Here is a 26,033-nt window from a genome sequence, read left to right on the forward strand (position 1 = left end):
GAGTTGCTCCCCACAAGGGGCGGTGGAGAATTTTTTGAGGGGGCATGAAGCTAATTAAAAAATAAAAATATTTGTTAGATTGGATCTTATTTTAGATATTTACATTTTTAATTGTGGATATCTACATTCCATCCACGTATTTTTAAATAAAACATATTTTCGTCTTACTATCTGTTATTTGTAGCTCATTGTTAGCTAGTTATTCTTGAGGTGGGGGGGGGGGGGGGGGGGCTTGACAAATTCTAAAAGAAGGGCATGGCTTAATAAGTTTGAGACCAGTGATTTATAGGAGCTATCAAATGCTTTACAAATCATTACAAAGCCAGGTTTACAAAGCCAATAATTGCATTCTATATTAGCTTGTCTTTAAAGCACAATTAATTTATTTTACTAGAAAGGTAATCAATGCAAAATCAATAAAGAATCTTGAAGGAGGCGAAGCGGTTGTAAGAACAATAATCAAAGTTTACAGAGCCAATAGATCTCGCATTGCATTTGCTTCAAGCAAAAATCATTTCCTTTATTACGAAGGATATCAGCATTGCAAAATCAAAAAGAATCATCTATTGAAGCAATTTGGTAGAGCGCTCATAAAAATAAACTAAGATTAACGAAGCTAATAAAAAAATGGGGCTCCCGAAGTATGCGAACCCAGATGGCGGACATCGGAATGTAATATGTGTACTAGGTTAGGGTTAGGCCATAATTTTAGGTATAAATACTACATGAGGCTCTTGGCTAGTCTTCGAACTCATAAAAGGGCTAAAATAAGGAAAATTGGAAAAAAATTATGGCCTAACCCTAACCTGTTACCCATGTTACGTTCCGATGTCCGCCATCTTGGTTCGCATACTTCGGGAGCACCAAAAAAATTTTGCATTTGCTTCAAACATTGCCATCACAAAAGCCAAATCAAGATCTTGAAATAGCAAACTACTTATAGGAATATGCTGAGATTATTAGAGCAATAGAAACTCGCATCACATTTGATAGAAATTTTTTTAGTTTAAGCTAAATATGAATTTTTGCTAGAAAAGGCTAGCAGAATCAAAGAATACTTGGCAAATTTTTACAAAACATGTCAAAGATTTTCAGAAGTCAACAAAACTTGGCTTTGCCAACCTTATAACTAGATTTTTTCATTGCTTGCCATACGTAGCTATACTAGGTAGCAGTCTAATAAATATAATAGAGTAGCAAACTCAGTGCTAGCTTCACACAAGAATTCTTAATTTCAAAAAACTATAAAAATTGCCAAAAAGATTTTCAAGACTGCATGAACAATTTTTGAAGTAGTTCAAAGATGTTGCATCAAACTTCCACAAATTTTATCTAGTAACTTTCATAAATCAAAGTCATTGTTCTGGACTGCTCGCCTAAGCAAATGTCCAACTTTCGTCAGACTAAATGTTACAAAATGAAATTCGTGAAATGTTGCGCAATATCTTTAAACTTCTCAATCTGTCACAAATGCAGATAGAAAGACCAGCTGTTAGCCACACGCCACTTAAATCGAACTGAGAACCAATTTTAGCAAAAATATTAAAAAATTACTCATCATAATTTAATAAAATCCAAAGTTCTGCGTCTATGTTCACACACAGCTCACAGAAAGTTGGTAAATAAATGCATATGAACATGCCAAAGTGCTAAAATCAAAATTAATCGAAACTCACAATTTTTGTATTTGCTTCAGCACTAGACATCTCTCTTCTGCTATTGTTTGAAGAGAGAGAAACGTTCTTGCCTTTCCAGACCCATAGCTCACTTTTTTCAACCAGTAAACGCAATTGGTCGAGATTTTTCTTTATCTCTTTATAGTTTTTATGCTCGTCTTTTGTCACTAAGAGCTGGACCTGTAGATAAGGAACTAGATTTATTACATGATCTGTGGCCAAAGATTCACGACACTCCACAACCCTTGCATTTTGTTATTAAATGCTTTTAATCAGTTAATTTATGCTGCACATTTAGTAATTAGTAATCCAGCAAACAGAAGCAAGGGTGATAAAAATATTACAGTCGTTTTTATTCACTAATAACTGGGCCTTTAAGGTAGGAATGTACTATTTATATCTATATTTTAGGGGAGTAAAAGCCTATAAGATGGCTGTTATGACAGTTTATTCAATATGATAAACATTACCTGGACCTCTAGACAGGGTGGGAGTTTTTTGCATGACCTGTGGCATCTCTCCAAAGACTCGGTACAATTTCTTTATATTTATATTTCAGGGAATCGGGAAAGCTAAAATTTAATATTATTTAAATCACGGTCCTTAAAATTGTTCATGAAATTTCTGGTCACTTATGGCATCTTCCACTATCAAGTCCACGGATCTGATGCAAATAACTGGTTAACTATTCCTGCACCTGACATGGACTGGTTACAGAATTTGAGGCTATGATCTACCATGTGACTAGGACTTCTTATCAGCATTCCTCTCCCAAAATAAAAGAAATAGGAAAATCTCAACTTATAGATTTGTTCTTACTTTCTTGGATTTGGAAAATGAGGAGAAAAACATCACCCATGTCTTTGAAAAAATATAATTGGGGTGGTAGAAAAAGTTAAAAAACATTGGTCTAGAAATGAGGTTTCTCCACCTCTAGAAGTCATCAATAGACATATTTAAACTCACATTTTTGAAAGCTTGTAGAACTTCTTGTCTTTGGCTGAAGTGTCTGAATAGAAGTTGAAGCGCTCCTGATACAAGAGGAGGATAGTCATGCATCACTAGGTGGAGCAAGACTCGTAGGAACGTTCGTCCTCCCTCCCCATCAAGGTCGAGTCCAGAACTTTCTACAGATCCGTCGAATATTCCTTCCGCTTTTGCCGATATCACATTCAAATTGATAGGTGGTGCTAAAGAGAAATTTTAAAAAATGAATCACTAGCAGCCAATCATCGCAGATTTAAAACAAAAAATTTGAGTTTTCTCGTTATGCAATTTTCCTGACCATATGAAACCTGAATTGCTTCAAATATTTACTTAGTGGCATTTACTGTAACCTATGGTTCTCCAATAATCAATTAAATGGCTAAATGGCTTCCAGTCAGTAGGTTGCTAGTTTCTATGCCTGGAGAATATTCATAATCAGGGCTGGAATGCATCTTGTGAAAAGCACTATTTTAGAAAAAGTACATTAAGAAATTGTACATTGATAAATTGATTATGAGTGAAAAAACCTATGACCTAAAAAAGTATAACCTTAAAATGAAATGCTGGACTCTTCAAATTGTTTACAATTTGGTTCAAAAAAATCCAAAGCTTCAAGTGTGCAACCTTCAATACAGGAGGGCCAGATACAAATTACTGTGTGAAACCACATGCTGCACCTTTATTTAACATAGGCTTATTGTAGTTGCATGCACTAACATTTCGGGTTGGCTTATAACATGCGTTGTTTGCCTCGCACAAACTAGCTGTAAGGGCATTGTAACATAATAACTTGGAATAACTCGCACGGACCATAACTCGTTTCACATTTGCACACCCCTGTATTAAGGAATTCAAACAACTAAATTCTAATGCATTTCCATATTTCAAATGTTCGCTACACAATTTTTATTTTACATTAGATTTTTATGCTTTGAGTCAATTACCAGAAGATTAAAAATCAAACTCACCGGAATCATCCATATTTGAAACTGATGGAGCTGATGCCGTCGGAGTCTGTTTCTGCGCCTCTTGATTATCACCAGCAGATTCACTATCAGTACTTTTCGGCGGCTGTTCTTGATCGTTTTGTTGAGCCAGGTCCAAAGTTGAAAGGTCATTTTGTTGGTTCGCCTGATTGCTCTCGTCAAACTCTTGTTTGAAGATTGAAAGTAAACTCGAGATTCGATAATCGAGTCGTACATCAAGAATGAACTGAAATGTGTGAAAAATATTATGTATTAGATATCTTTACCCTTGTCCAAGAACTCTTAAGCTCATCGGAAGAAAAAAATTGACAAACATAAATTATACAGAGAGCCCATAAAGTCCCTTTACAATTTAGGAATTGTTCAAGTATTTTTATTTCATTTAATACATCTATGAGGGCCAAAACAATATATGGTATCGATAAATTCCTTTTGCATTTTTAAAATTTCTCAAGCCATTATGGACACCCCATGTATTCCAAAAACTACAGAATTCAGTGTTGTTATCTGCTTTGGTTAGGTTTCGAAAACACTAAATGAAATAATAATTTAAAAAATTATTTGTATGTAACCATTTTTATTATTATTAGAGGTTTTCTTCTTGTAGGTTTATGTAGGGTTCCATTACATTTGAACCCACGACAATTGCCCCTGCATATTATTGCACCTATGGAAATTTTTTTGTTTTACGGATATTTGAACCCATACTAACTGGGTTTTAGCACCCGCATATAGGTTGAACCTGCGGATATACACATGGGTTCAAATGTACATGGGTTCAAATGTATGTAGGTCACCGTATGTAGACATATAACAAAGAAAATTTGGAGAAAAATAATAGAAAAGTCCCTATTTTATTGCTGTATCTATTTTGTCTTACATGTAATATTTCAATTATCTTCAGCTTCGTCTCCAACACAAATTCATCTTGGTTATGGATACTCATTGATGGTACAGAATGAGACGCTTCATGTTGTCCGTTAGAAGAACCTAGAAACAGCAAATTAAATCATAAAAAAGAATGACTGATCATGACCAAACAGCTGTGAAGGTGAAGTGACCTCTATGTATTGTAGAGCTAAGATCTGGAGCCCGAGCCCGGTCGGGCCTGAAATGTCAATTATTACGTTTAGGGTCTAGTCTGGCCAGAATATATGTTAATTAATTTAATGAATAAATGTTTATAAAAAATATATATTTAAACTGTGTGGATGCTCATCAACACGACACATACTGTACTAAACTCTTGCAATAACAATTCAAAGAACTCCTAAATAAAATATGAAATTTCGGTTTTGCTTCGGGCTCTGGCCTGCAAATCCAGTTAATTAGTCGGGCTTGGGCTTTGTCGGGTTCAATATCCACAGGCCTGAGCTGGAATTTTTAGGCCCGATCTTACCTCTACCTCTATGTACTCAAAGGCTCATTCCTGTTTTGAGGGTTACTTCGGTGTATACAGTTTTAAATATTTAAAATTTTAGTTCATTTAGTTTTTTCGAAACCTAACCAAACCAAGTACTTCCAGGAAAGTCTAAAATTTTTCGTATCTAGAGTTTGTCTTTGAACAAAAATAGTTCATAATTATATAACCATAATGAGTCTTACCCTCCTCTTGTCTGTTTCTTCCAATCATGCTTCCCAAAGCCATATTGCTGACCATCATACCAATGTTGCCAACACCACGCGAGACGTCATGAGAACCTAAGAAGAATATGATACCATATTCAAGCACCAGAAATGTTCAAAACCAGGGCTTCCCAAAATCTTGAGATCGCTACCCCTTTTCAATAGATTATTAAAATTCCCTGATACCCCTGTTAAGCCGGCATTATTACGCGCCTCCCTCAGGGGTGCGAACTCTGGCCTAAACTGAATATTTCTATTTATATATATTTATATATATATTCTATTTCGATAATTATAATTCGAGTTTGAAATAATGAATCCAAATTAGATCATATTCATAATAAAACAGATAGAATCTGATGCTTATTTGACAACACAACAAAGAAATGTCGTGATTTGATATGTTACAACAACTATTCATATTGTAGCAAAGTTACTAATGTTTGGGACCCTTTTTCAGTTATCCCCCCCTTAATATCAATAATTCTTCTTTTTTCCTTTTGACAATGCTCGAAATTTTAGTCAAATATTAGTGAATGTATTGATGAACATGAATGGGCCCCATAAACAAAATACTTTACATAGTAAGTATGAGTATCCATATATTAGTGGAGGTTTATTAGTCTGGGGAGAGAACTGAAAAAAGTCCAAGATTTCAATACTAACCATCTTCATTCATTCTTCCTCCGTTGACAAGGTTAGGTGAGACACCATGAACACAATCCAATATTCTAAGTAATGTCCGAGTCAGATTCAACAACTCACGGAAACTATAGAAGCCAAAATAGATCAAATGGCGAGCAAGATTCACCACCTGTCGAAAAAAAGTTTATGATTTTTATTCATTATATAATTTTTTTTGTTCTCCCGTAGTATGTGTACCAGGTTAGGGTTAGGCCAGATTTTTCTTATTTTAGTTCTATTACGAGTTCGGGACCGTCATATATTCCCCCCTGCTCGTTGGTTTCCAATACAACTTGATGCACAGTAGGCGAACAAAATTAGTTACCTCTATATTGGTTGGTACACATACTTATGGAGCGCCCTTTTATGTCACCTGAACATCAATGTCGGAATGAACCAAGGCCCAATGAATATTACAACACCAAGCTTTACAAGCCATATTTATTGAATACATTACAACAAAGTTACAATATAAAATCCTACAGGAAGTGATCAGCTACTTCTTTATTAGCTACTTAATCATGGTGAGTACAAGCACAAATTGCAATAAGGAAACGAAACAGCCAATGTTTTGAATTACTAAATATATATACAATGCCCTGATGAAGTTGTCTGTATTCAACCATGTAAAGATCTATAACTCTTGTGAAGTTGAAAATAATGGCCCTAGCTTCTAATACAGTGTTTCATTTCCTTTTTTGGTCGCGGCCTATTTTCTTACCGGCGAAAACTTTTCAAACTCAAGGTGCGTTTATTGCAACCGTACTCTGTGTAAAGCAGCAATAAAACCATACAACGAATTTCAAAATCGGAAATTCGCCGCAATTACGGGTTCGTTGAAAGAGCTGACATTTTTGGTCTATAATGGATTTTTCTGTCACACAGTATTCATTCCATGACAACGACGAGAATTTAAAATGTATTTCTATTTTAATTTAATTGTGTTCATCATGGTAACTCGCGGTTGCATCGACTTACGACAAGATGAAAGCATTACTTTTTTCAAAACTCCACTGCCATCTGCGAACATAATAATGAGAAAATATATTGCCTGAATATATTCAGCTTTGATACATATTTTTTGCGATCTTGCGAATTCGTTATCGCTGTTAGAAAAAAACATACTATCTGCCAGTGTTCACTATTAGCGCACTTTTTTGCGAAAAGTGCGAAGCACTTTCGCAACTTTTTTTAGGGACTGCGAAATAGCACTTTTTCCGATTTTGAAGAGAAATAGCACTTTTTTCTGATTTTGAAAGGAAAAAAATTCAAAATTGAAAAATATGTTCATGTGAGTCTTATTAAGTTGTCGAAAAAGTAACATACCAGTACTTTTGTAACTCGATTCTGCATATCATAACGATATTTACCGGAATTCTAACCTATGAGATGCAGACATAGAAGATAAAGCTTTTGCATTAACCTCAAAATTCTTGTTAATAATATGATTATTATACAAGCACGCGCATTCCGCTTCGCTTCTCCTGCAAAACGCTCCAACAGCGTAATCGCGGTGAGTTTCTTTGAACGAGAGTGTGGTCATGTGACATCCACGAATTGCCACAAAATGAAACGATTTTCTGGTGCAAGTTTGACAGGCCTTTGTTCCCCTCTGGATTTAGAAAGTTCTGAAACCCGACACGACATTATTGAGTAATATAATGTACGCTTATGCAATTATTTTTTGAATTAGAAGAAACTTTGCAAAATCATCAAATTCACAAAACACATATCATATGCCTTATTAATAACAGCCATTGCATTGTAACCAGGAATGTTAAAATCACGTGGCATTTTTCGGAATTTTGCGACATTGCATCCATTTCTCATTGATTTGCGAGGTTATGATAATAATGTCCAGAATATTTGTGACCGTAACACAATTAAAACCGACAGACTTTTGTCATTACGATATCTTATCTTTATTATTTAGCGCTGATAATGATAATGATAAATGTGTAATTGTTGATTGCAATTCCGGAGGCGTATTTTCCTTTCTCTCCATGAAACGAATTTTACCGCGGTCGTGGGTGCATAAAAGGAGAGAAGGGTTATAAGTTAATTTAAGGACGTACTTTTCCCGACTCAATCACTTTTATGAATACGAATCACAGCGCATTGAAAAGACAAATAGAATTTAATAACATTAATTTACAATGATTTACGGGTAAGAACTAACCTAGGGCTATCGCTAACAGGTAGAAACGATAAATGTAAAAAAAGAAATTCCCTTGCCTTTTTGTGTCATATTTTTCAATTCCTAATTTTGCACAGAGCGTGTCAGCACCGTTTTTGTAAATTTAGAAACGTCGAACCATGCAAATAATGTATTTATGGAAATTTCTCGAGATATCGGGAAAACATCTTTTTATTTTAACCACCTATAAATGCCATTATTGCCGATTCATTCACGAGTTTAGTATCAGAGTTTTAACTCAAATCTGAGTTACGTGAATACTCGACACTGAGTATTCAAGAGATTACCAATTTGCAGAGTTTTAAAATATTATTTTTTACGAAAGTTACACGGACACGATCTAAAATTAAAAGCATAGAAATACTAACTATCCGCCTCACAAATATCGCATCCCGGGGTCAGTAATGGCAATATTGTTCGCCTAAAAAATTGCGACCGTAATTTATAAACTGTGATACAAATCCTACACAGAAGATAAAAATCAGAATAAAATTAAATTGTGTTGTGAGTGCACTCCGTAATAGTGGTCTTTAACATCTTCGCCGATGTGAACTCACAATTCTGTCCGAAATATAATATATTTTTCTCGCAACTAATCACACCGCGCATGTAAATAATCATTAAATGGCAATAAAAAATCAACTTCATTAACAATAAATTCCAAGTAATAGTTCCACATTTCATGCATTTGATCGGCGCTACATGCGAGCGCGTTTTTGTACATACAAACCATTATGAGGCTACTGATATCTGCATGTTATAGTTCTCTCTAAAATTAATTTTCGCGATTTTTAGTGTTTTATTTCTGAATGCGGATACCCGCTGACTACGGATAAATGGTCGATGTTTAAAATAGGACTTGAAAAATATTCACCAACACCGACAGGCAAAGAAAGGTGTGCTATATGTAACTGGAATTTCGCTGTGAACGACCATACCTTTTAGTTTATTAAACGCATTATGTCGTCGTGAAACACACTTTTGGTGCAATGTTTTAATTTCAATTTTCGAGAATCATCCTCGTTGTATTTCGTGTTCCTTCGCAAATTCTGGCTATATATGATGTTTTCTACCCGATTTTAACTAACTCGCACGCAAATCAAGGCATGCCGACATTTTGAAAAAATTGCTTGTCTTTGCGCAAACTCTGAAATGATATAACATTAATGTAAACGAGAAATTAGGCTAAAAGCTAGTTTAGGATCACGAAACGGGGAAAGATTTTAGAAGTGATCTTGTGTAATATTTAGGAGAAAAATTTTGAAGGGAAAGTAGGTTAACTTATCTCTTAAAACAGCGGGTGGTGTCTATCAAAATGATATTGCTTTATATAGCGGAGAAAAAAATCTTCCGAGTGAAAGTAGGTTACCCTACCTCGTAAAGCGGGAGATGACTTTCAAAGTAATATTGTGCAAATGTGCAATATTTTGGAGAAAAAGGTTTGAAGGAAAAGTAGGTTAACTTATTGCTTGAAACAGCGGGTGGCCTCTATCAAAGTGATATTGCTTAAATAGCCGAGAAAAAAAATCTTCCGAGTGAAAGTAGGTTAACCTATCTCGTAAAGCGGGAGATGACTTTCAAAGTAATATTGTGCAATATTTTGGAGAAAAAGTTTGAAGGGAAAGTAGGTTAACCCTTTTTTTTTCAACAACACAACAATCGATAAAGAATGAAAAAGGGAGCCGGAGAAACATGACGTCAAACAATCTTATAAAACTGGAAGAGGAGGGACTACTTTCAAGCATATTCTATCGGACGAGGAAGCGTGGTATACTAAAGCGATAGCGCCCAGATTTGATCTACCTACGAGGATGGAAAAAGTTTGTCATAGATTTATTATGATAAAATAGGCTTAGCTTAGAATATGAATCATCGCATGGTGCGTTAGTGCGCAATCAATTTGTGGTAGATTAATTACAATTCCACTTCCTAATATTACGTTAAGCCAATTTTACCCGTAATTATGAACGAGTCAGAGAAAAAGAAACAACGACATGATATTTTAGAGCTTGACGTTGACGCTTGGCCGGAGAAATGGAAAAGAGAGTTTCCATATATTATACACGATAAGAAAACAGGAACCGCAATCTGCACGTATGTTACTTACATTTCTGAGTTCATTATAAGAAAATTAGACAATATGGACCTTTGATCGAAGAATTCACAAACAAGGAGGCAGTAGTGATGGAATGGCAGAATCTTCGTCATGATCTGCATATTCTCCAATTACCGGCTATGGAGAACGTAAGTTTGAATCGGGAGCTACCATTTGTATTTATTTGTCGTATGCTTCTGATCTCTCATCCAACACACACGCACTTGGCTTCGAAGCATATGAAACCTAATTTAATATATGCAAATAAATTACAGGTATGCAAGTACTTAGCGGCAGCGCCCGAGTACCCATGCTTTCAAGTGCTGGGCAAAGTCCTTCAAGTTTTCGCAGCCGATACCTCGGGGGCCGAACGAGGGTTTTCTTCAATAAACATAATTAAGACGAAACACAGGTAAAAATTATTATAATAATTTTGAAAGTATGAGAATTTGAGAAAACTTCTTACTTACTTATTTAGAAAATAGGATTATATTTGATATTGATGAATACCACTTTTGTAGGAATGGGCTTAGCAGCAGACACCTAACAATGCTTCTGAGATGTGGCGGGGAGACATCCATAAAAGCAGACAAAGCGGAATCATTCTTTATGGATGTCTTGCAACATTGGAAAGACTCCAAGCTACGTCGCCACGAACGGGCTGCAGAAGCCACGCCATCCATTTTTATTCGTTCGCTTTTGTATTTTTATTTGTGAATAAAACAAATGTGTGAACTGTGCTATTTTGTTACTTGATATCGAAGCCTTGTAACTTTCTCTCGTTGAAAACAAGGGTTGACCCCCGGGATATTTGGTGCGCCATGCAAAATGTACGTTATGATTTGAGAAAAATACCGTCGTTACTTTTTAAATAACAAATTGATAATTATCCGATTGGTTCTGGCTCCGCCTGCAAATCCTTTTATGCACAGACCTCATGTGGAAACACTATGTAACAGTTATCTGAAACGGCGAAACATTAATCCTAAGGCGAAGTTTGGTATCGATCTATGGCCAGCAGTAACACGAATGTGCAAGGCTTTGCTGGTCATTTGAGCAATTGACTCCGGTGGTTGATTGCAGGAAAGTTTCGTTCACGACAGGTGTGCTAAGCAGGTGTCCTTTCCTTAGTGATGAATTTGCTTCAAATCGCGACAGGTGTGCTCAGCAGGTGTCTTTCCTTGCCGATGAATTCTCTCGTTTTAATCAAGATTTAAAGGAACAGAGAGACTCTTTTTAATTCGTGAAATTCACAGAATGAGCGCTGTTTCCAGTATTTATATCTGAAATGAGTTATAGCAAAAGCTAGGGCACCTAACTTGTTGAAATCGAAAAAAGCACTTTGTTGTTGAAATCGAAAAAAAGCACTTTCGCACTTTTTTTTTCGACTGCGAAGCACTTTCGCACTCATAATTTCCTTAGAGTTAACACTGCTATCTGCTATAAATTTCCAGAATGTACAACTTAATTTAGTTTTTATTAAAAATATTTTTGAAGTATATATATTAGTAAATCAAGAATACACCGCCTTGAAATTCTCGCGAACAACTTCTGAAGTAATCGTCGCGTATACGTCACTCGTTAAAAGAGCCGACTTTTCGATGATTTTTTCTGTTGCATAAAGCCATAAACTATTCAATCCATCCCCATGTGTGATTCTTTCAATCTGCGGTTGTGTTGACGAAATAAGAGCAATACTACTCAGAAAATATCATGACAATCCGTGGACACAAAAATGCGTGGTAAAGTGCCCGATTATATCTTGTTTTAACTCGTATTTTTGTGAATTCGACAAATCTGTGTGAATTCGACATTACTACTGTGCGTACCAATCTGGAGGCAGTAAAGTAGAGAATCCTAAAGGAAAATGCCCTGGTACGTATACTACGGTAGCACCCAAAATTTTGCGATTTGCAATGTCTAAAAAAGAGTTTTTAATCGGTCGCGGACCGCTTTTCAGTTTAGAAAATTTGGGTTGCCACCATTTACACCTACCAGAAAATTTGTTTATTCCTCGTTGTTCGAACTCGCGAGAAACACCTATTACAAATTCATCAAAGCGTGTACAGACTCTTGTTTTCGTCGGAAATCCACAAGTGAGTTGTGAAATCCAATCGTTTGATTAAGCGACTCGCATATGAACTGTCGCGTCACATGTTACCAAATTTTCGATTAGTAAATATGCTATTCTAATAGTTGAATATTCGAATATATGTCCAGCCCCACTCAGTAACCAGTAATTATTGACGGGATTAATGTCATGTGAATAAACTGACTTTTCATGTTTTTTTTGTAAATTCTAACGCAAATCCTAACTTGGCTGATAGTTAATTTAGTTTCGCAAAAACGTTTGCGGCCCGATGTGAATTTCTAACTCGTTGCGGACTCATTTAAACGCTCTGCGGACTCATTTGAGACCACGGACTCTGGTGGGAAACACTGTTCTAATACAAAACTAACAAAATGAAGAAGATTCAGACTTTTCAGTGACATTACAAAAAAGCTTTGCACTTTTACTCACCAAAACATAAATTCTGTGTTTTCATATTCCTTTGTAAAAATAACGTAAAAAAAGCAACAAGTGTAAAAGGGATTCAGTAATTTCATGATAAATGGAATAACCATCTTTACTTTTTGTTTTAGTTATTAAGATGTTCCCAGCAGGTGAAATGCAGTGCGGCTAACAACAGTTTTAAAGTTGTCGTTCCAAAAGTCATGTATTATATTTATTTGAAATGTGTCAGCTTAATATAGCTCAGTGATTTCCAAGCTTTTATGGCTTGTGGCCCCCTTCCGGAGTATCTTAGCACTCATGGCCCCCTTTTTATTATTCCAGTGGTATTTATAGTGTTATTTCCTATTAGTAGATTCCAAATGCATTATGTTCACACAATTCACGCTCAACAAAGTGAAAACACCCTGTGAAATAACCTTAGTAACCTTAATCGATCGGTGAACTAGGAAGAACAGGAAGATTTCTTGTAAAGTGAAAAGTAAAACCAGTTTAGCGCCTAGCATTGTGACCACCCTCCAACTACTCTGTGGCCCTCTTAGGGGGCCGAGGGGCCCTGGTTGAGAACCGCCAATATAGCTTATGTAATGACATATATACACTTGCTGAGCTGAGGAAACTAGTTGTTAGGGAATTCAATACAAAAGAGAAATGAATTACCTCGAATGTGAGTTTGTTTTCCTTTGAATTTGTGAAGATTCTTGCATTGCTGACAAGGTTGTTCAAATACTGGTCAACAAATTGCATTGTGGGTACAAATTTCTCACAATTCCTCATTCCTTCAGCATTGTCATAGCTAGAATTATGGAGTTATGGACAAAATATGTAAAAGCAGTTCAAAAAAATAGCAACGCTCAAATCCAGTTACACAGATATGAAACGACCAAATTGAAGCAAAATTAAAGAGACAGCAAACATTCGAGGTAAAATAAAAGACCCGGTAAGACTCAAAAAAAACAAATCGAAAAATGTGTAATAGCAGTTCCAGCCCTCTCATAGTACTGAAAATTAGTAACTTAGTAATCAATCAAATTCCTAGGAGGCATTCACATCTTCAACTTTCAAATTTAGAATAATTTGGTCCGAAAATATAGAGCAATGAAATTTCGGCGGTCCAGAAGTGTGTGTACCAATATGGAGGGAACTAATTTTGTTCGCCTCATTTACATCAAGTTGTGTAAAGAGACTGAATCCTATGTCAACAGAATAGCCAACAGAATAATATTCACTTGGCTTACACAGAAAATCCCTGAACTCGTAATACAAATGAAAAAAGGGAAACTGAATAAAATTATGGCCTAACCCTAACCTGGTAGACATACTACGGGAGCACCGAAATTTCTTGGCACAACAGAATATAGAAAAATAATTACTAGCACTCTCTTGCATGACAGCAGCAAGTAAGAAAAACAATAAATGATTATTTGTCCACAGCCTTGTTCATAGAATGTGAAACACCTTTTCCTGAGATACTCATACAATTATTGCTACTCCCGAAGTATGTGAACCAAGATAGCGGACACCGGAACGTAGTATGTGTACCAGGTTAGGGTTAGGCCATAATTTCAGATAAAAATACTAAGAGAGTCACTTGGCTAGTCTCCGAACTAAAATAAGTATAATTGAAATAAAATTATGAACTAACCCTAACGTGGTATACATACTACGTTCGGGTGTCCGCCATCTTGGTTCAAAAACTTCGGGAGTACACAATTATTTAGTTTGGCATACAGCATATATGTGAAACCCCTCTCTTTGAAGATAATAAAATAAACAAGAGAGCTATGCTCAAATATATGGACACGTAGCACCACCCAGTGGCAATAATTTTGATGACGTCATAGCGAAAAAAAAAGTGACAGCCTTCTGGAGAAAAATTTTATCTTTAACCACTGAAAATATCAAAGCAATTGGTCCAGTATTCGAAGAGAAAAGCGATTTTTTAAAAATGGAGACGGAGACAAATAACAATAACAACAAAATTTTGAAACGATCGTTATGGCCACTAAACGTGTCCAATAAACCAACTTACTCGTGTATAGTAATTAGAGTTGGTATCTCAGACCAGAGTCTCGCATAACGAACGGGAATGACTTGCTCCTGGGGATCTCGGTCAACGTGCATGTGAAGCATAAGCTGGGATATAAGGAGGTTAGAAGTTGAAAAATGTTGTTTACGCAAAAACTAAAAATGTCTCGTTGATTTTCAATCTAAAAATTAAATCTTTACCATTATCTTCTACTTAATTAGTGGGATTTTATGCCAGGAAGATTTTTCCTAATTACCGTAACTTCATTCTTGTGGAATTAACTACACCTAAGCTGTTTGTATGATTGGATTGAGTAGATTGTCATCTTCATATCAGTCAGCGCTGTCTATTATTTTCAGTGGCGCCCATAACTTTGTTGAGATATTAGTCTTCAACACTCCTGAGTGGCCAAGACTTTGCTTTGGGCAAATTATTCTAGAAAAATTTGGTTTCAGTTTCTCCTGGCATTTTGTGGGCCTGCTCAACTATTTAGAGAAGAGTCTCTTATACACTAAGTGTAACGCCTTTTCTTGAACAAAATCGAGTCATATGAACTCAACCATAAGAAAATGTATGGTATCAGTAACGATAACAAAAAAGAAACCTAAAAAAAATACCAGTTATAAAATTATGCGCATTTACAGTAACATTTATTTTGATATTTTACTTTGAGGCACTGCAGATAACTTTCATTTGAGCAAATTCTACAAAAGTGAATCAAAATTTCTACCTGAACAAATGATGCTCTTAGATCGCAAGGTAGTTGATTATCAGCCATGCAGTCTAGGATTATAGGAATCTTCAATTCTTCTGATATTGGGTTGATCGCAAGATATTGTCGGTCAAGACACATTTTGCTGAAGAGGTCAAGTTGATGTCTGAAAATATTCAGAATATATTATTTTTCCACGAGGCATCACAGCTTTTCCCCGAACAAAGCTCTTGTAAGAGGGTAATGTATTTTTGAATGACTAGATGAGTGGTTCACACACGGTGGGGTAGGCGCAACAAGGGGACCGACAGTAGACAATTTATTGAGGGGGCGTGAAAATAATTGAAAATAAAAATATTCGTTAGTTTTGATCTTGCCCGCCTTTTGTTTTTAAAACTTTCCATTTATTTCATTACTTACGTTCCATCTACATATTTTCAACGTGTTTTTTGAATAAAACATACTTTCGTCTTACTATCTGTTATTTTGAGCTTATTGTTAGCTGGTTATCATTGAGGTGGGGCGCCAGACTTGACAAATTCTAAAAAGGGGGGGGGGGGGGGCAACTTAGAAAAGTTTGAGAACCACTGGGCTAGAACCTTGACAGTTCGGCATTCTAAATTGCCCAGCCCTACTTACGAGGTAATGCATGAATAAGCTTCGGTAAAAGCTCGATGCAAACAACCAGGAAATATGCAGATAAAATTTAAATGCCAAACTACTAATGAGTTATTTTTGTACAATCAGTCACTGATATGCAAAGGAGTAACATACACCCTGGCTGAATGGCGGAATGTAGGATTTAAATTCGATATTATTAATCTATGATGTTAGGATAGTTAAGTTAGTGTTTTAACCACTAGGCCAGGGGTGGGTACGGTTTTTAAACTAGGGGCCAATAATTTTGCCCACTCAGACTGGCGTGCCATGGAAGTGCGACGTAACAAGTTATGAACAATATTTACAGTATTACAAAGCAAAGGTGGAAAACAATACGCCTTATGTTAAAACTAAATTAACCACAATCTCAACAAATTCCTTGAGCTATTTTTAGCTAAAACATCAAAATTTGATTTTAGTTTGGTTGCGGCAGCATCAGACGGGCCAGATTGAATAACCTAACGAGCTGGATTTGGCCAGAGGGCCTTAGTTTGCCCATTTCTGCACTAGGCCCAAGTACTTAACCTCCATAACGAAAGCCCCAGAAATTCAATCGAACAAAATTTCACCTGTAATAATTCAGTGTAGACAAATCGTTCCTATTTGTCTGTGATGTCTGAGCCAAATGTCGAATACTTTTTTCACTATTTCTTCCCTCCCCCCATCTCAAAACGACGGCTTTCAAGTCTTCCTCATAAAAATTCTCACCCTCGACCTCTTCCTCTTCATACTCGATCGTTACCATGGCTTGCCTGAGTGAGAATTTTTGAAACAAAGTTAGATAAAACATAACTGAAAATCAGTAATGAGTAATGTTGTCCCCAATGTGGAGCTCAAGCTCAAAAATAGATAAAATATATGTAATTGTGGTTAAAATATTCTCTGCAAAGCCGTGCTTAATATGAGTTACACTACAGAGATAAGCTTTCTATATTAGTAGGTCTAAGAGAATTTTTCCACAATGTTACAAAAGCAGGGCAGAGCTCAAAATGAATCATCTAGTCTAGTTAAGCGATCTGTTAGTATACAGTATCATTGCAGACCCCAGAGCAGAGCTCAAAATGAGTGACTGGAGTCCCAATGCAGAGCTAGAAATTAAAAGTAGATCAGCAAATATTTAATTGGCAAGATAGCTTGCCTATTTTGAATTGACAAAACTTGAATGAATTATTGTCAATATGGATAAAATTGCAATTAGAGAGAATATCTGAATTGAGTTAGTTGGATCCTGGGGCCTCAAAAAAACACTCAAAGAATGCATTAGTGTGTAAATCTAAACAAGAGACTTCACAGAGAACATTGAGATATCTGGATGAGCTTCAAGTCCCAATCGAGAATTGACCTATAATTCCAAACAAGCCAAATTCTACAAAATAGGCATAGCAATAGATTGTTTCTTACCAGGGCTGTTGTAAATATATATTATTGCTAAAAGCAAGTTTAGAAATTTTTTCGTTTCTATGCTTTCACTCTAAACAAGGCATTGTACAAGGGTATTTTACAAATTTGAAAAGAAAATACAAAAAAATAATTCAAAGTTGAAGAACCTACCTAGTTTCAATGAGAATATCCTTGTTTTCCTCAGATAAAATATTTCTGCAAATTAATTCTTGTGTTTTGGGAATCGCTTGTTTGTTGGTAACACAAAGATCAGCAAGATAGTCCAAAAATCTGTAAAAGAATTGTTGGATCTTAAATTTTTTTAAATTTTATTAAGCGAAGTTGCTCGAAGAATGGTCACACACTCAAATACCTAAACTGAAAAACATTAGTGGATACATATTTAGTAAACATTACATACAATCGCCTACAGCAATCAAACTTTTTAGTAAGATTTGGTAAATGTAAGGCAAGCACACTCACTCAGAGGTTGAGACATTCATTGAATTTACAGGCAGCTACTGGAATGAAAAAATTTACAGAAACTAAAAATAAATTGGCTTAGTTTATGTAAAATCACAGGTCATCTCTACAAGTTCTCCTACCTTGGCTCTCTATTATTCTTTCTCACAAGCGCAACAAATGTTTCAATTTCTTTCCCTGTAATGTGCTGCTCCAGTAACTTTCTATTGTTGTGTAACAATGCTGTAATTGTGTCTTCTGCTAGTATGTCATACCCAATTTGACGTTGCATCAGACCGAACTGCTTTGCAATGTGTTCCTAAATACAAACAATATTAGAATTATGTAAAAATACGGATGGGGTTGTCTCAACAGGAAGTAAACAGACGTATTATATGACCTGCTGTTTGTAAACTATATTGAACTATTAGAAGAAACTTTTATAAGAAACTTATATAAGAAAACTGGGGTGATGTGCTTTTAATACGATTTTAATACAAGGTTTTAATGCTTTCCACCCCCAAGTAACAAACTCGCTTGCACTGATATTTACGAAAAAACCTTGTTGAAATAACCCTTGTGACCTCATGGCCCCCTTGAGAGGCCAAGAGTCCCGGTTGGGAAGCGCTGGCCCATTGGGCGAGCGCTGGGCATTGCTTACATTAGTGATTTTTAGCTAAAGCTTTCAGCACTCGCGGCCCCCTGTTTATCATTTCAGTGGTGAAATCATGCTGAACGAAGTGAAAACACTGTGAAATAACCTTGCAACCTCGTGGCACCCTTGAAAGGCCGAGGGTCCAGTTGGGAACCGGTGGCATATGTAATTTAAAACACAATGGGTAGGGGTTGAAATCCCACAAATGAACATAAACAGTATAAAAACTAACCCAACAATGATGGAAAACAATCTTTAGAGGAGAGAGCTCATGAGGCATAAAAAATAGATAATCCAAAACCTCAAAAGTAACAAACCTGATTCTTCCTGTAATCCTGTGTTGAATGTCTGAGAATTCTATAACAAAGTTTCAGGATGTGTTGGTAATGAATGTTCTTCTTATTCTGTAATTCATCAAGCTGAAGCAATGCACCTTTGCCATATTTGTCTACAAAGGGAGCCTGAAGATAAAGTAAATAATTTTTTTTTTTGATATTCTCATTCTTTAAAAACGATCATTACTAAGTATGGAACTACTATAGTTAGTAAGGAGCAGGGCCGTTGCAAGGGAGGGGGGCGGCCTTTTGAAATGTAAAAAAAAATTCTGTATCGTAACTAGCAATTTTTCTTAGCCTGAAACGCTTTCTTTCTTTCCCTCAATCTTGGAAAACCAGACCAGACCCATTGGCTTTTACGGTATATCAGGGGTCGACAACCTATGACCAGCAGAGCGCGGATCCGGCCCGCGGCGCTTCACTGAATTATAGCAACAAAACAGCTGTTTTGGCGATTATATTCTTTACGTAACAGAATTTATTGCGAGTCTACACGTGTAGACTAAATTATATTCTAACCTAACAAGTATATAATTCACAATTACTCGTTTAATGAGCCTATAATTTATTTATAATTTGACAAATGGCAACAAAACGCAGAAAAGTTGATGCTAAGTGAGAAGGGTTCAATTGGCGCTGAAAATATTCAAATAAAATTTTTGGAGATGTAATGAGGTAATAAATCTATATTCTATTCGAGAGGTGTATCACTGATCGGTTTTTATTATAAAAAGTATCATTTGTTCGGTTTTCAACTTTCTAAAATATGTGAGGCCCGCCCCTCCCTGTTGAAAATTTCTGGCTAAGTCTCTGGTAAGGACTGCATGTGATATATTCTCCACATATGTGTACTTTCATTAATAAGTTTTAATTTATAATTTATTGTATTACAATATCAATCAGTATATTGATCTTAAGTCAATTTATTTCATGTGACTTTAAAATAGAACTGGCAACAGATACAGTAGAGTATTTCCATTTGCATTCATACAACAAGTATTTAAATTATTAGGAAATATTAAATCATTAATGATTTAGGCTATTAAAATTTGGTGAATTTGAGCAAGAGAAATCCAGAAATTACTGAATTACTAATTATCTGGCTCCATTATGCCAGATATTGGGTTCTACCACAGCTCAATTCAACATTCATGAAAAGTTGAGAAAAATTTGGCAAGTTATGTTGATCCAAATGATCTGGCCCCTCAAAGATTGCCAAGGTTTTGCACATACCTACAGATAAGTGCTGCTAATAGAAAAAGAAGAAGTGCCTAACAAAAACATCTATTACTAATACATCTAATTTCAGAATTCTGAAATTTCAAACTTTTTGAATGAGACATTAAAACCTCGGGTGTCGCTGCTAAATAACCAGCGTTGGTTCCATGTGACTCCCCTTCTTCAGTAAAACTGTGTATTTATCATTTTCTCATAATTTGTGCGGGGACCGTACATTTGAACCCACGTACATTTGAACCCATGTGTATATCCACGGGTTCAGTCTATAGGCGGGTGCTAAAACCCATGGGTTAGGGTTAGTATGGGTTCAACTATCCGAAAAACAAAAAAAAATTCATAGGTACAATAGCATACAGGTGCAATTGTCATGGGTTCAAATGTACGTGGGTTCAAATGTAATGGAACCAATTTGTGCCAATTTGTTGTATTTTTCACTGGTTGCAAAAAATAAACTTGACTTGACTGTATTTTCACCTGTAATATCTTGAACAATTGATGAACGATATTTTGTTCTCTTAGTAATTTTTGTCTTTCTCGATCAGGATTTGTTCCAACGACTGTCAGGGCATCTGCTGCACCTCGTTGTTGACGGCAGAGAAAGAATATGATGTCTTCTAGCAGTTTGATCACAAATCTAAAGAAAATTATAAATTGTAACTTGCAAATGATGGTGACTTTTCAAGGGTCTTGCTAACACAAATTCTAATAATGAGCTAAAAATTCTCAATGTGAAAGTGAAGTCAATGTTCAGTGATAATCATATCATTAACTTTACATACATAATGTTATAAGTGTAAATAATTCCACACCCCAAGAAAATGAAAGCTAACTACTGACCCATGGGTGACAAAGTGACAATCCACAATATTTTTTCTGTAACCCATCAATTCAAGTATTATTGCAACATAATAACAGAACATACTAACTTCTAAGAAATGAAAAAATTTGTTATAAACAATCTAACGGAGTGTGTGGACCAGGTTAGGGTTATGCCATAATTTTTTATTCCAATTTTCGTTTTGGTTCTATTACAAGTTCGGGGACTGTTTGTGTTAGCCAAGTGAATATACCCCCTGCCCATAGGTTTCAGTCCCTTTACACAACTTGATACACTTCTGGAGCGCCTCAACGAGAGCCTAACCAGCAAACTCGGATTTGTTCCCACCTTCTCTCATTCACAGTAATTTCCTTAGTTTCCATATGATGAGCGCAATCAGCCAGTACTTTGCTTGCATCGTTGGCAAAATCAAGGTCTCGGACTTCTTCCACGCAGACATGAACTATTGCAAATGCTTCTTTGTCTTCTTTATGTTTACAGGTTCCAATCTGAAAATATAATTGAGGAATAATTAAAATTTCCATATAAAAGATTGCCCCCAAACAAAACATGCAAGTACAAGAATGTTTTTTTGGATTTTAGTTTCATTATCCACGGATGTTACCTCATCATCTTTAAAGAATTATGCCTTAAGGCTGGGGTTCCCAATTTTTTTTTGAGCGACCCAATTTTAAACAACATCGATGGGTGTAAGAAAGAACACTAACATTATTGTATGCAACACAACAACCACTCAGATAATAACTAGCCTGATAAATGTAAGTAAAAATGAATCCAACATTAAAATGCATTTATAGGTGAAGAGAGTGAAGACAAGAGGACAACTTAATCATATGGCAGACTTCTGTCCAAGTCAAGTTCACGGCAACAGACCTGAGTTTACCCGAACTTCCATACAATGGCTTGCAGTGTGGCATTTCGTGGTAAGCGTTAGGAATGTGCTCGACACTGCCCATATGATTACCCTGTGTGGAAAAGCAGGTTCACCACATGCAGGGTTTTTTATGTGTGAGAGGATTGCTGGGCTCCCCGCCGCCATAGGGTGGTTCACGAGATAAATATGAAAATCTTATCTTATCCTAATGCAATGCAATAGTTTGTCTCAATATGGGGCAAACGCATAAAACTTCGTTCACAGGAACGCAATATTAACACACATTACATAGTACCCACCTTTAACATTACAGGCCTATCTTCTTCCTTATCAATAGGAATCGCAGTTGAATGAACCCAAGTATCAGTGCATAGATGTTTCAGCCGTACGTAAGAATTTGCTGGAACAAGGGCATCACTTTTCGCAAACGACGTTTGATCAAGTTCAAAGATTGAGCTGAAATATAAATTAGTTCAGTTAAATTAGTTGCAGCAGTCCTTGGTAGGAGTGTTACTTCAAAATGAGTGTCAACGGTCATATTACAGTATATCCTCGCACATACAAAGAGCAGCGCATGGTACGCTATAGCAGCGATATCAGTCTGTGGTTGGTTGTCGTACACATGATCGCTTAGTGTTTACGCTTATATGCGAGGATATACGTATATCTCAGCTTAATATACTCTGTCCACCTTGCCACAAATGCAAATGAATAAGGTTAAACAAAGTACTGGAAAGATTCTGGAGTTTCCAGAGACATATTATATATGCAAGACCACACAGCCAGTCCAAAATAATTTGTAGGGGCAAATTTGATTTTTGTATAAAGACGTGAAACGAAACTCACTCAAGACAATTCAAACCAGCACTGTCAGGGAAACATAGATAAATTAATATTGAATGATAATATTGGAATAATCTCCCATATTCAAAATAATTACTACAGAACAACAATAAGCAACCACAAACAAATGAAACCTATCTTGTTACCTGACACTGGTGGGGTCAGAGGTCGAGACAAGACAATACTGCATTCCACCGGGTGGCCCACGGCCTCGTGAACCTCTCGAATTCTCACGATCAGAACTTCCGCCATTATCACTGTCTGCCATCTGTAGATTTGGGTAAAATTGCTCATGAATTTCAAATTTCAATCATAAAATGATAAGTCTGGTTATATTCAAGGACGAAGTTTCTCAAACTAGGCTTCCAGTCCCCCAAAGGGGCCACAGAGTCAGGCTCCATGGGTGAAGACCCTAGGCTTTCGCTAGGCATTAGCGATGACTATATTAATTTAAAGTAAATTAACTGTATTATGTTTTTGCACAATAATGAACTATAATAACGATATAATGAACGATAATTATTTTGTTCCATTTGTTGGATTTTTATTATTGAATAAAATAACCAATGGAAGCTTGTTAAAAGCAGTATTTTCATACAAGAGTATACTGCTAAGTGGCATTGACATCTGTAAATTTGAGCAAAATTGGATATGACAAATTTCAAATTTTAGTCATGAAATGAGGAGTCTTATTTTATTCAAAACAGTGGTTCTCAAACTTTAACAATCAGTGACTTCAAACAATAATGGCTGGCCCCTTGATCTTTTATAAAAAGACATTTTGCCTTCTCGCGCATTACCATTAGTTACATCATGCACCACATTTTAGTAAAAAGCTAACAAATAAAAGCATAAGAACAAATGCATTACAGGCAGAGAATTATATAATTTGCAGTCAATTCATTTAAATTTCTTTGGTCATCGCAAATGGTAGCGAAGCCCTTTGCTTGTGGTCCCAAGAAATGCTCTCCATGGACCCCTAGTGGTGCACAGAGCCAAGTTTGTAAAACTGTTCTGATACAACTGTAAATGCATTTTTCAGCAAGTTTATGCAAGTTATCACCCACAAATTATTTTGCGAAATAAAAAAATTAATAAAAAAAACATTGCAGATGAAAAATTATGTCACGTAAGGAAATAAATGTTTGATTATTCCGCAAGATATGTCATGCATGATTAACCACACAAAACGAATTACCAACACCTATTACAACTCATTTCCAGACAGATCACGAAATCAAAGTGGTTTTATGTCAGCTTATCAACAAGTTAAACCCATACAGTACAACACTGCACCCATGCGACTTTTAATAGGGATATTGAAATGAAAGTCATCAAGTTGGCTAACTCATATAGCAAGCCATCTTGTCCAAGTACAAATACAGGTTAAGTATGAAAATTGTTAACAACTTATTAATTGTTGCTTCCTCAAATAATAAGATCTATTCAAACACAAAAAATGGAAGAATATTTGTCATTGTGACGGAAGACACATTCGGATCCAAAGTCAACATGAAGAAAGGACCTACAGTACACAATACCCAAGTTATAACCAATTATAATAAGTCAACCAACATTATCTAAATCTGAGAATTAAATATTTCAAACCTGACTCGACCCAGAAACAGAACGACTGATAGAATGTCTTTGCTGTGAATTACCACACGAGGATTGATAGTTTTCGTAATCGACATTGCTTGTTGGAGTCGCGTCCCAGTCTGTATCGTCCTGGTTTTTAAGTTTTTCAATAAATAAAGGGTACTCCAGTAGTATGTGTACCAAGTTAGGGTTAGGCAATACCTTCATCCAGATTTTCATTATTTTAGTTCTATTATGAGCTCAGAAATGTCTGTGTTAGCCAAGTGAATAGACCCCCTGCCCATAGGTTTCAGTCCCTTTACACAACTTGATGTAAAGTAGGCAAAAAAAATTAGTTACCTCCATAATGGTACACATACTTCTGGAGCGCAAAATATTCAACATAAAAATTATCTGTGTTTGGCTTGGAAAGGGTGTGAGTTGGACAGACCTTTTTGCATGTTCTCCAGATAACATAAACTGACACACAGAACATAATGATTATAAATAATGTTATTTCTTAAATTTAAACCAAGATGTAACTTGAAAAAATAAGCATATACCAGTATACACAATATTGTCTCAACTATTTTTAAACTTAAGTAAGTTAGTATTATTTGGGGTTAGTGAAGTTCTAATAGTAGTCAAAAACTTGAGGTTGCGGTTTATTAAAACAAAGATATATAGGGTGTCCATAAAGTCCTAAATATTTCAGAAATTGAAAAGGGAATTTATTGATACCATATATTGTTTTGGCCCTCAGATGTATTAAATGAATTAAAAATACTTGAACATTTGCTGATTAAAAAACAACAAACTTGGTTGAGATATATTGGGAACTGACTTCATACCAAAATTAAAATTGTAAAAGGACTTTATGGACACCTTGTATATTCCATATTACATTAATGTAATTTGTATTTCTCAACTTCAATTTGGAAGAAATAGCATATATCATAAACCCTGGCTATTTAGAGTATTTTTAGAACTGTATTAAAGCACGGCGGCTAACGTCTTCTATTATCTTGGTAAAGATATTTATAAATAAACATCATGAGACGTTTGTGTTAGATATTGATCAATTTTTGCGTAAATACACATATTTTACGCATTGTGATAAACAATATAAAAAATGAATAATCAGATATGACATCACAATCACTGATTATGATCCATGAATAGACATTCATAATTACTTTTACCAGGTCATAATTGATCAAAACAAATTACAAAATCCATGCCAAATTTACTTTTCACACATTAAATTTAAATAGTAATTATTATTTTATAAATATAAATAAAACATTCAAAATCTGACATTAAAATTTGCAAAATACCAAAAAAAAAACATGCATTAACTGAAACTAATTTTCAAATAAGAGAAAACATTTGTAACTTTCTATATATAAAATAATAGTATTTCAACAGGAGAAAGGAGACTGCTAAAATTATATTCAGGATGTAATATATTGGTTGGGTAGACCATATATGAATACTTAATAGTTACAGCCAGGGGTGTATCTATGAAGGTGATTGTGCGTGTCAGAACCTTTCACCCCTCCCTCTTTTAAAATATTAAAAAAATCATTTTCCACTATCATAGCATTTTTTCGTAGCTTGAAACACTTCTTGGCATCTCAAGACTCGGGGAAAACCAGCGTTTTC

The 26,033-nt window shown here is 35.6% G+C and overlaps 2 protein-coding genes across 9 annotated transcripts in view; one reads left to right on the top strand and one right to left on the bottom strand.

Annotated features, from left to right (window-relative positions):
* LOC120330706 (inositol 1,4,5-trisphosphate-gated calcium channel ITPR1-like) overlaps positions 1-26,033 on the bottom strand; it is a 99,298-nt gene that overhangs the window by 49,555 nt on the left and 23,710 nt on the right. For 6 of the 7 annotated variants that reach the window (XM_078116507.1, XM_078116505.1, XM_078116503.1 and 3 more), the window contains exons 9-26: positions 24,399-24,518; positions 22,937-23,058; positions 22,247-22,403; positions 21,401-21,561; positions 20,710-20,869; positions 18,979-19,122; positions 18,150-18,325; positions 17,716-17,835; positions 16,734-16,916; positions 15,523-15,670; positions 14,796-14,899; positions 13,424-13,559; positions 5,942-6,089; positions 5,255-5,350; positions 4,530-4,639; positions 3,632-3,875; positions 2,643-2,866; positions 1,677-1,856 (exon numbers count right to left, since the gene is read on the bottom strand). In XM_078116507.1, the coding sequence (XP_077972633.1) occupies positions 1,677-1,856; positions 2,643-2,866; positions 3,632-3,875; positions 4,530-4,639; positions 5,255-5,350; positions 5,942-6,089; positions 13,424-13,559; positions 14,796-14,899; positions 15,523-15,670; positions 16,734-16,916; positions 17,716-17,835; positions 18,150-18,325; positions 18,979-19,122; positions 20,710-20,869; positions 21,401-21,561; positions 22,247-22,403; positions 22,937-23,058; positions 24,399-24,518 (2,733 nt within the window). The remainder of the gene's footprint in view (positions 1-1,676; positions 1,857-2,642; positions 2,867-3,631; positions 3,876-4,529; positions 4,640-5,254; positions 5,351-5,941; positions 6,090-13,423; positions 13,560-14,795; positions 14,900-15,522; positions 15,671-16,733; positions 16,917-17,715; positions 17,836-18,149; positions 18,326-18,978; positions 19,123-20,709; positions 20,870-21,400; positions 21,562-22,246; positions 22,404-22,936; positions 23,059-24,398; positions 24,519-26,033) is intronic. The other variant, XM_078116506.1, reaches the window with a different exon arrangement.
* On the top strand, positions 8,770-11,548 carry LOC144427373 (uncharacterized). Of its 2 annotated transcripts, none has more exons than XM_078116521.1 (4): positions 8,770-9,976; positions 10,163-10,400; positions 10,527-10,663; positions 10,773-11,548. In XM_078116521.1, the coding sequence occupies exons 2-4, from the start codon at positions 10,341-10,343 to the stop codon at positions 10,966-10,968; spliced, it is 393 nt and encodes a 130-aa protein (XP_077972647.1). In that variant the 5' UTR covers positions 8,770-9,976; positions 10,163-10,340; the 3' UTR covers positions 10,969-11,548. The 2 variants fall into 2 exon arrangements, with proteins under 2 accessions (XP_077972647.1, XP_077972648.1); XM_078116522.1 differs by having other exon boundaries at positions 8,770-9,924.

This window comes from Styela clava, chromosome 9, assembly GCF_964204865.1.
Source record: "Styela clava chromosome 9, kaStyClav1.hap1.2, whole genome shotgun sequence".
Classification (NCBI taxonomy): domain Eukaryota; kingdom Metazoa; phylum Chordata; class Ascidiacea; order Stolidobranchia; family Styelidae; genus Styela; species Styela clava.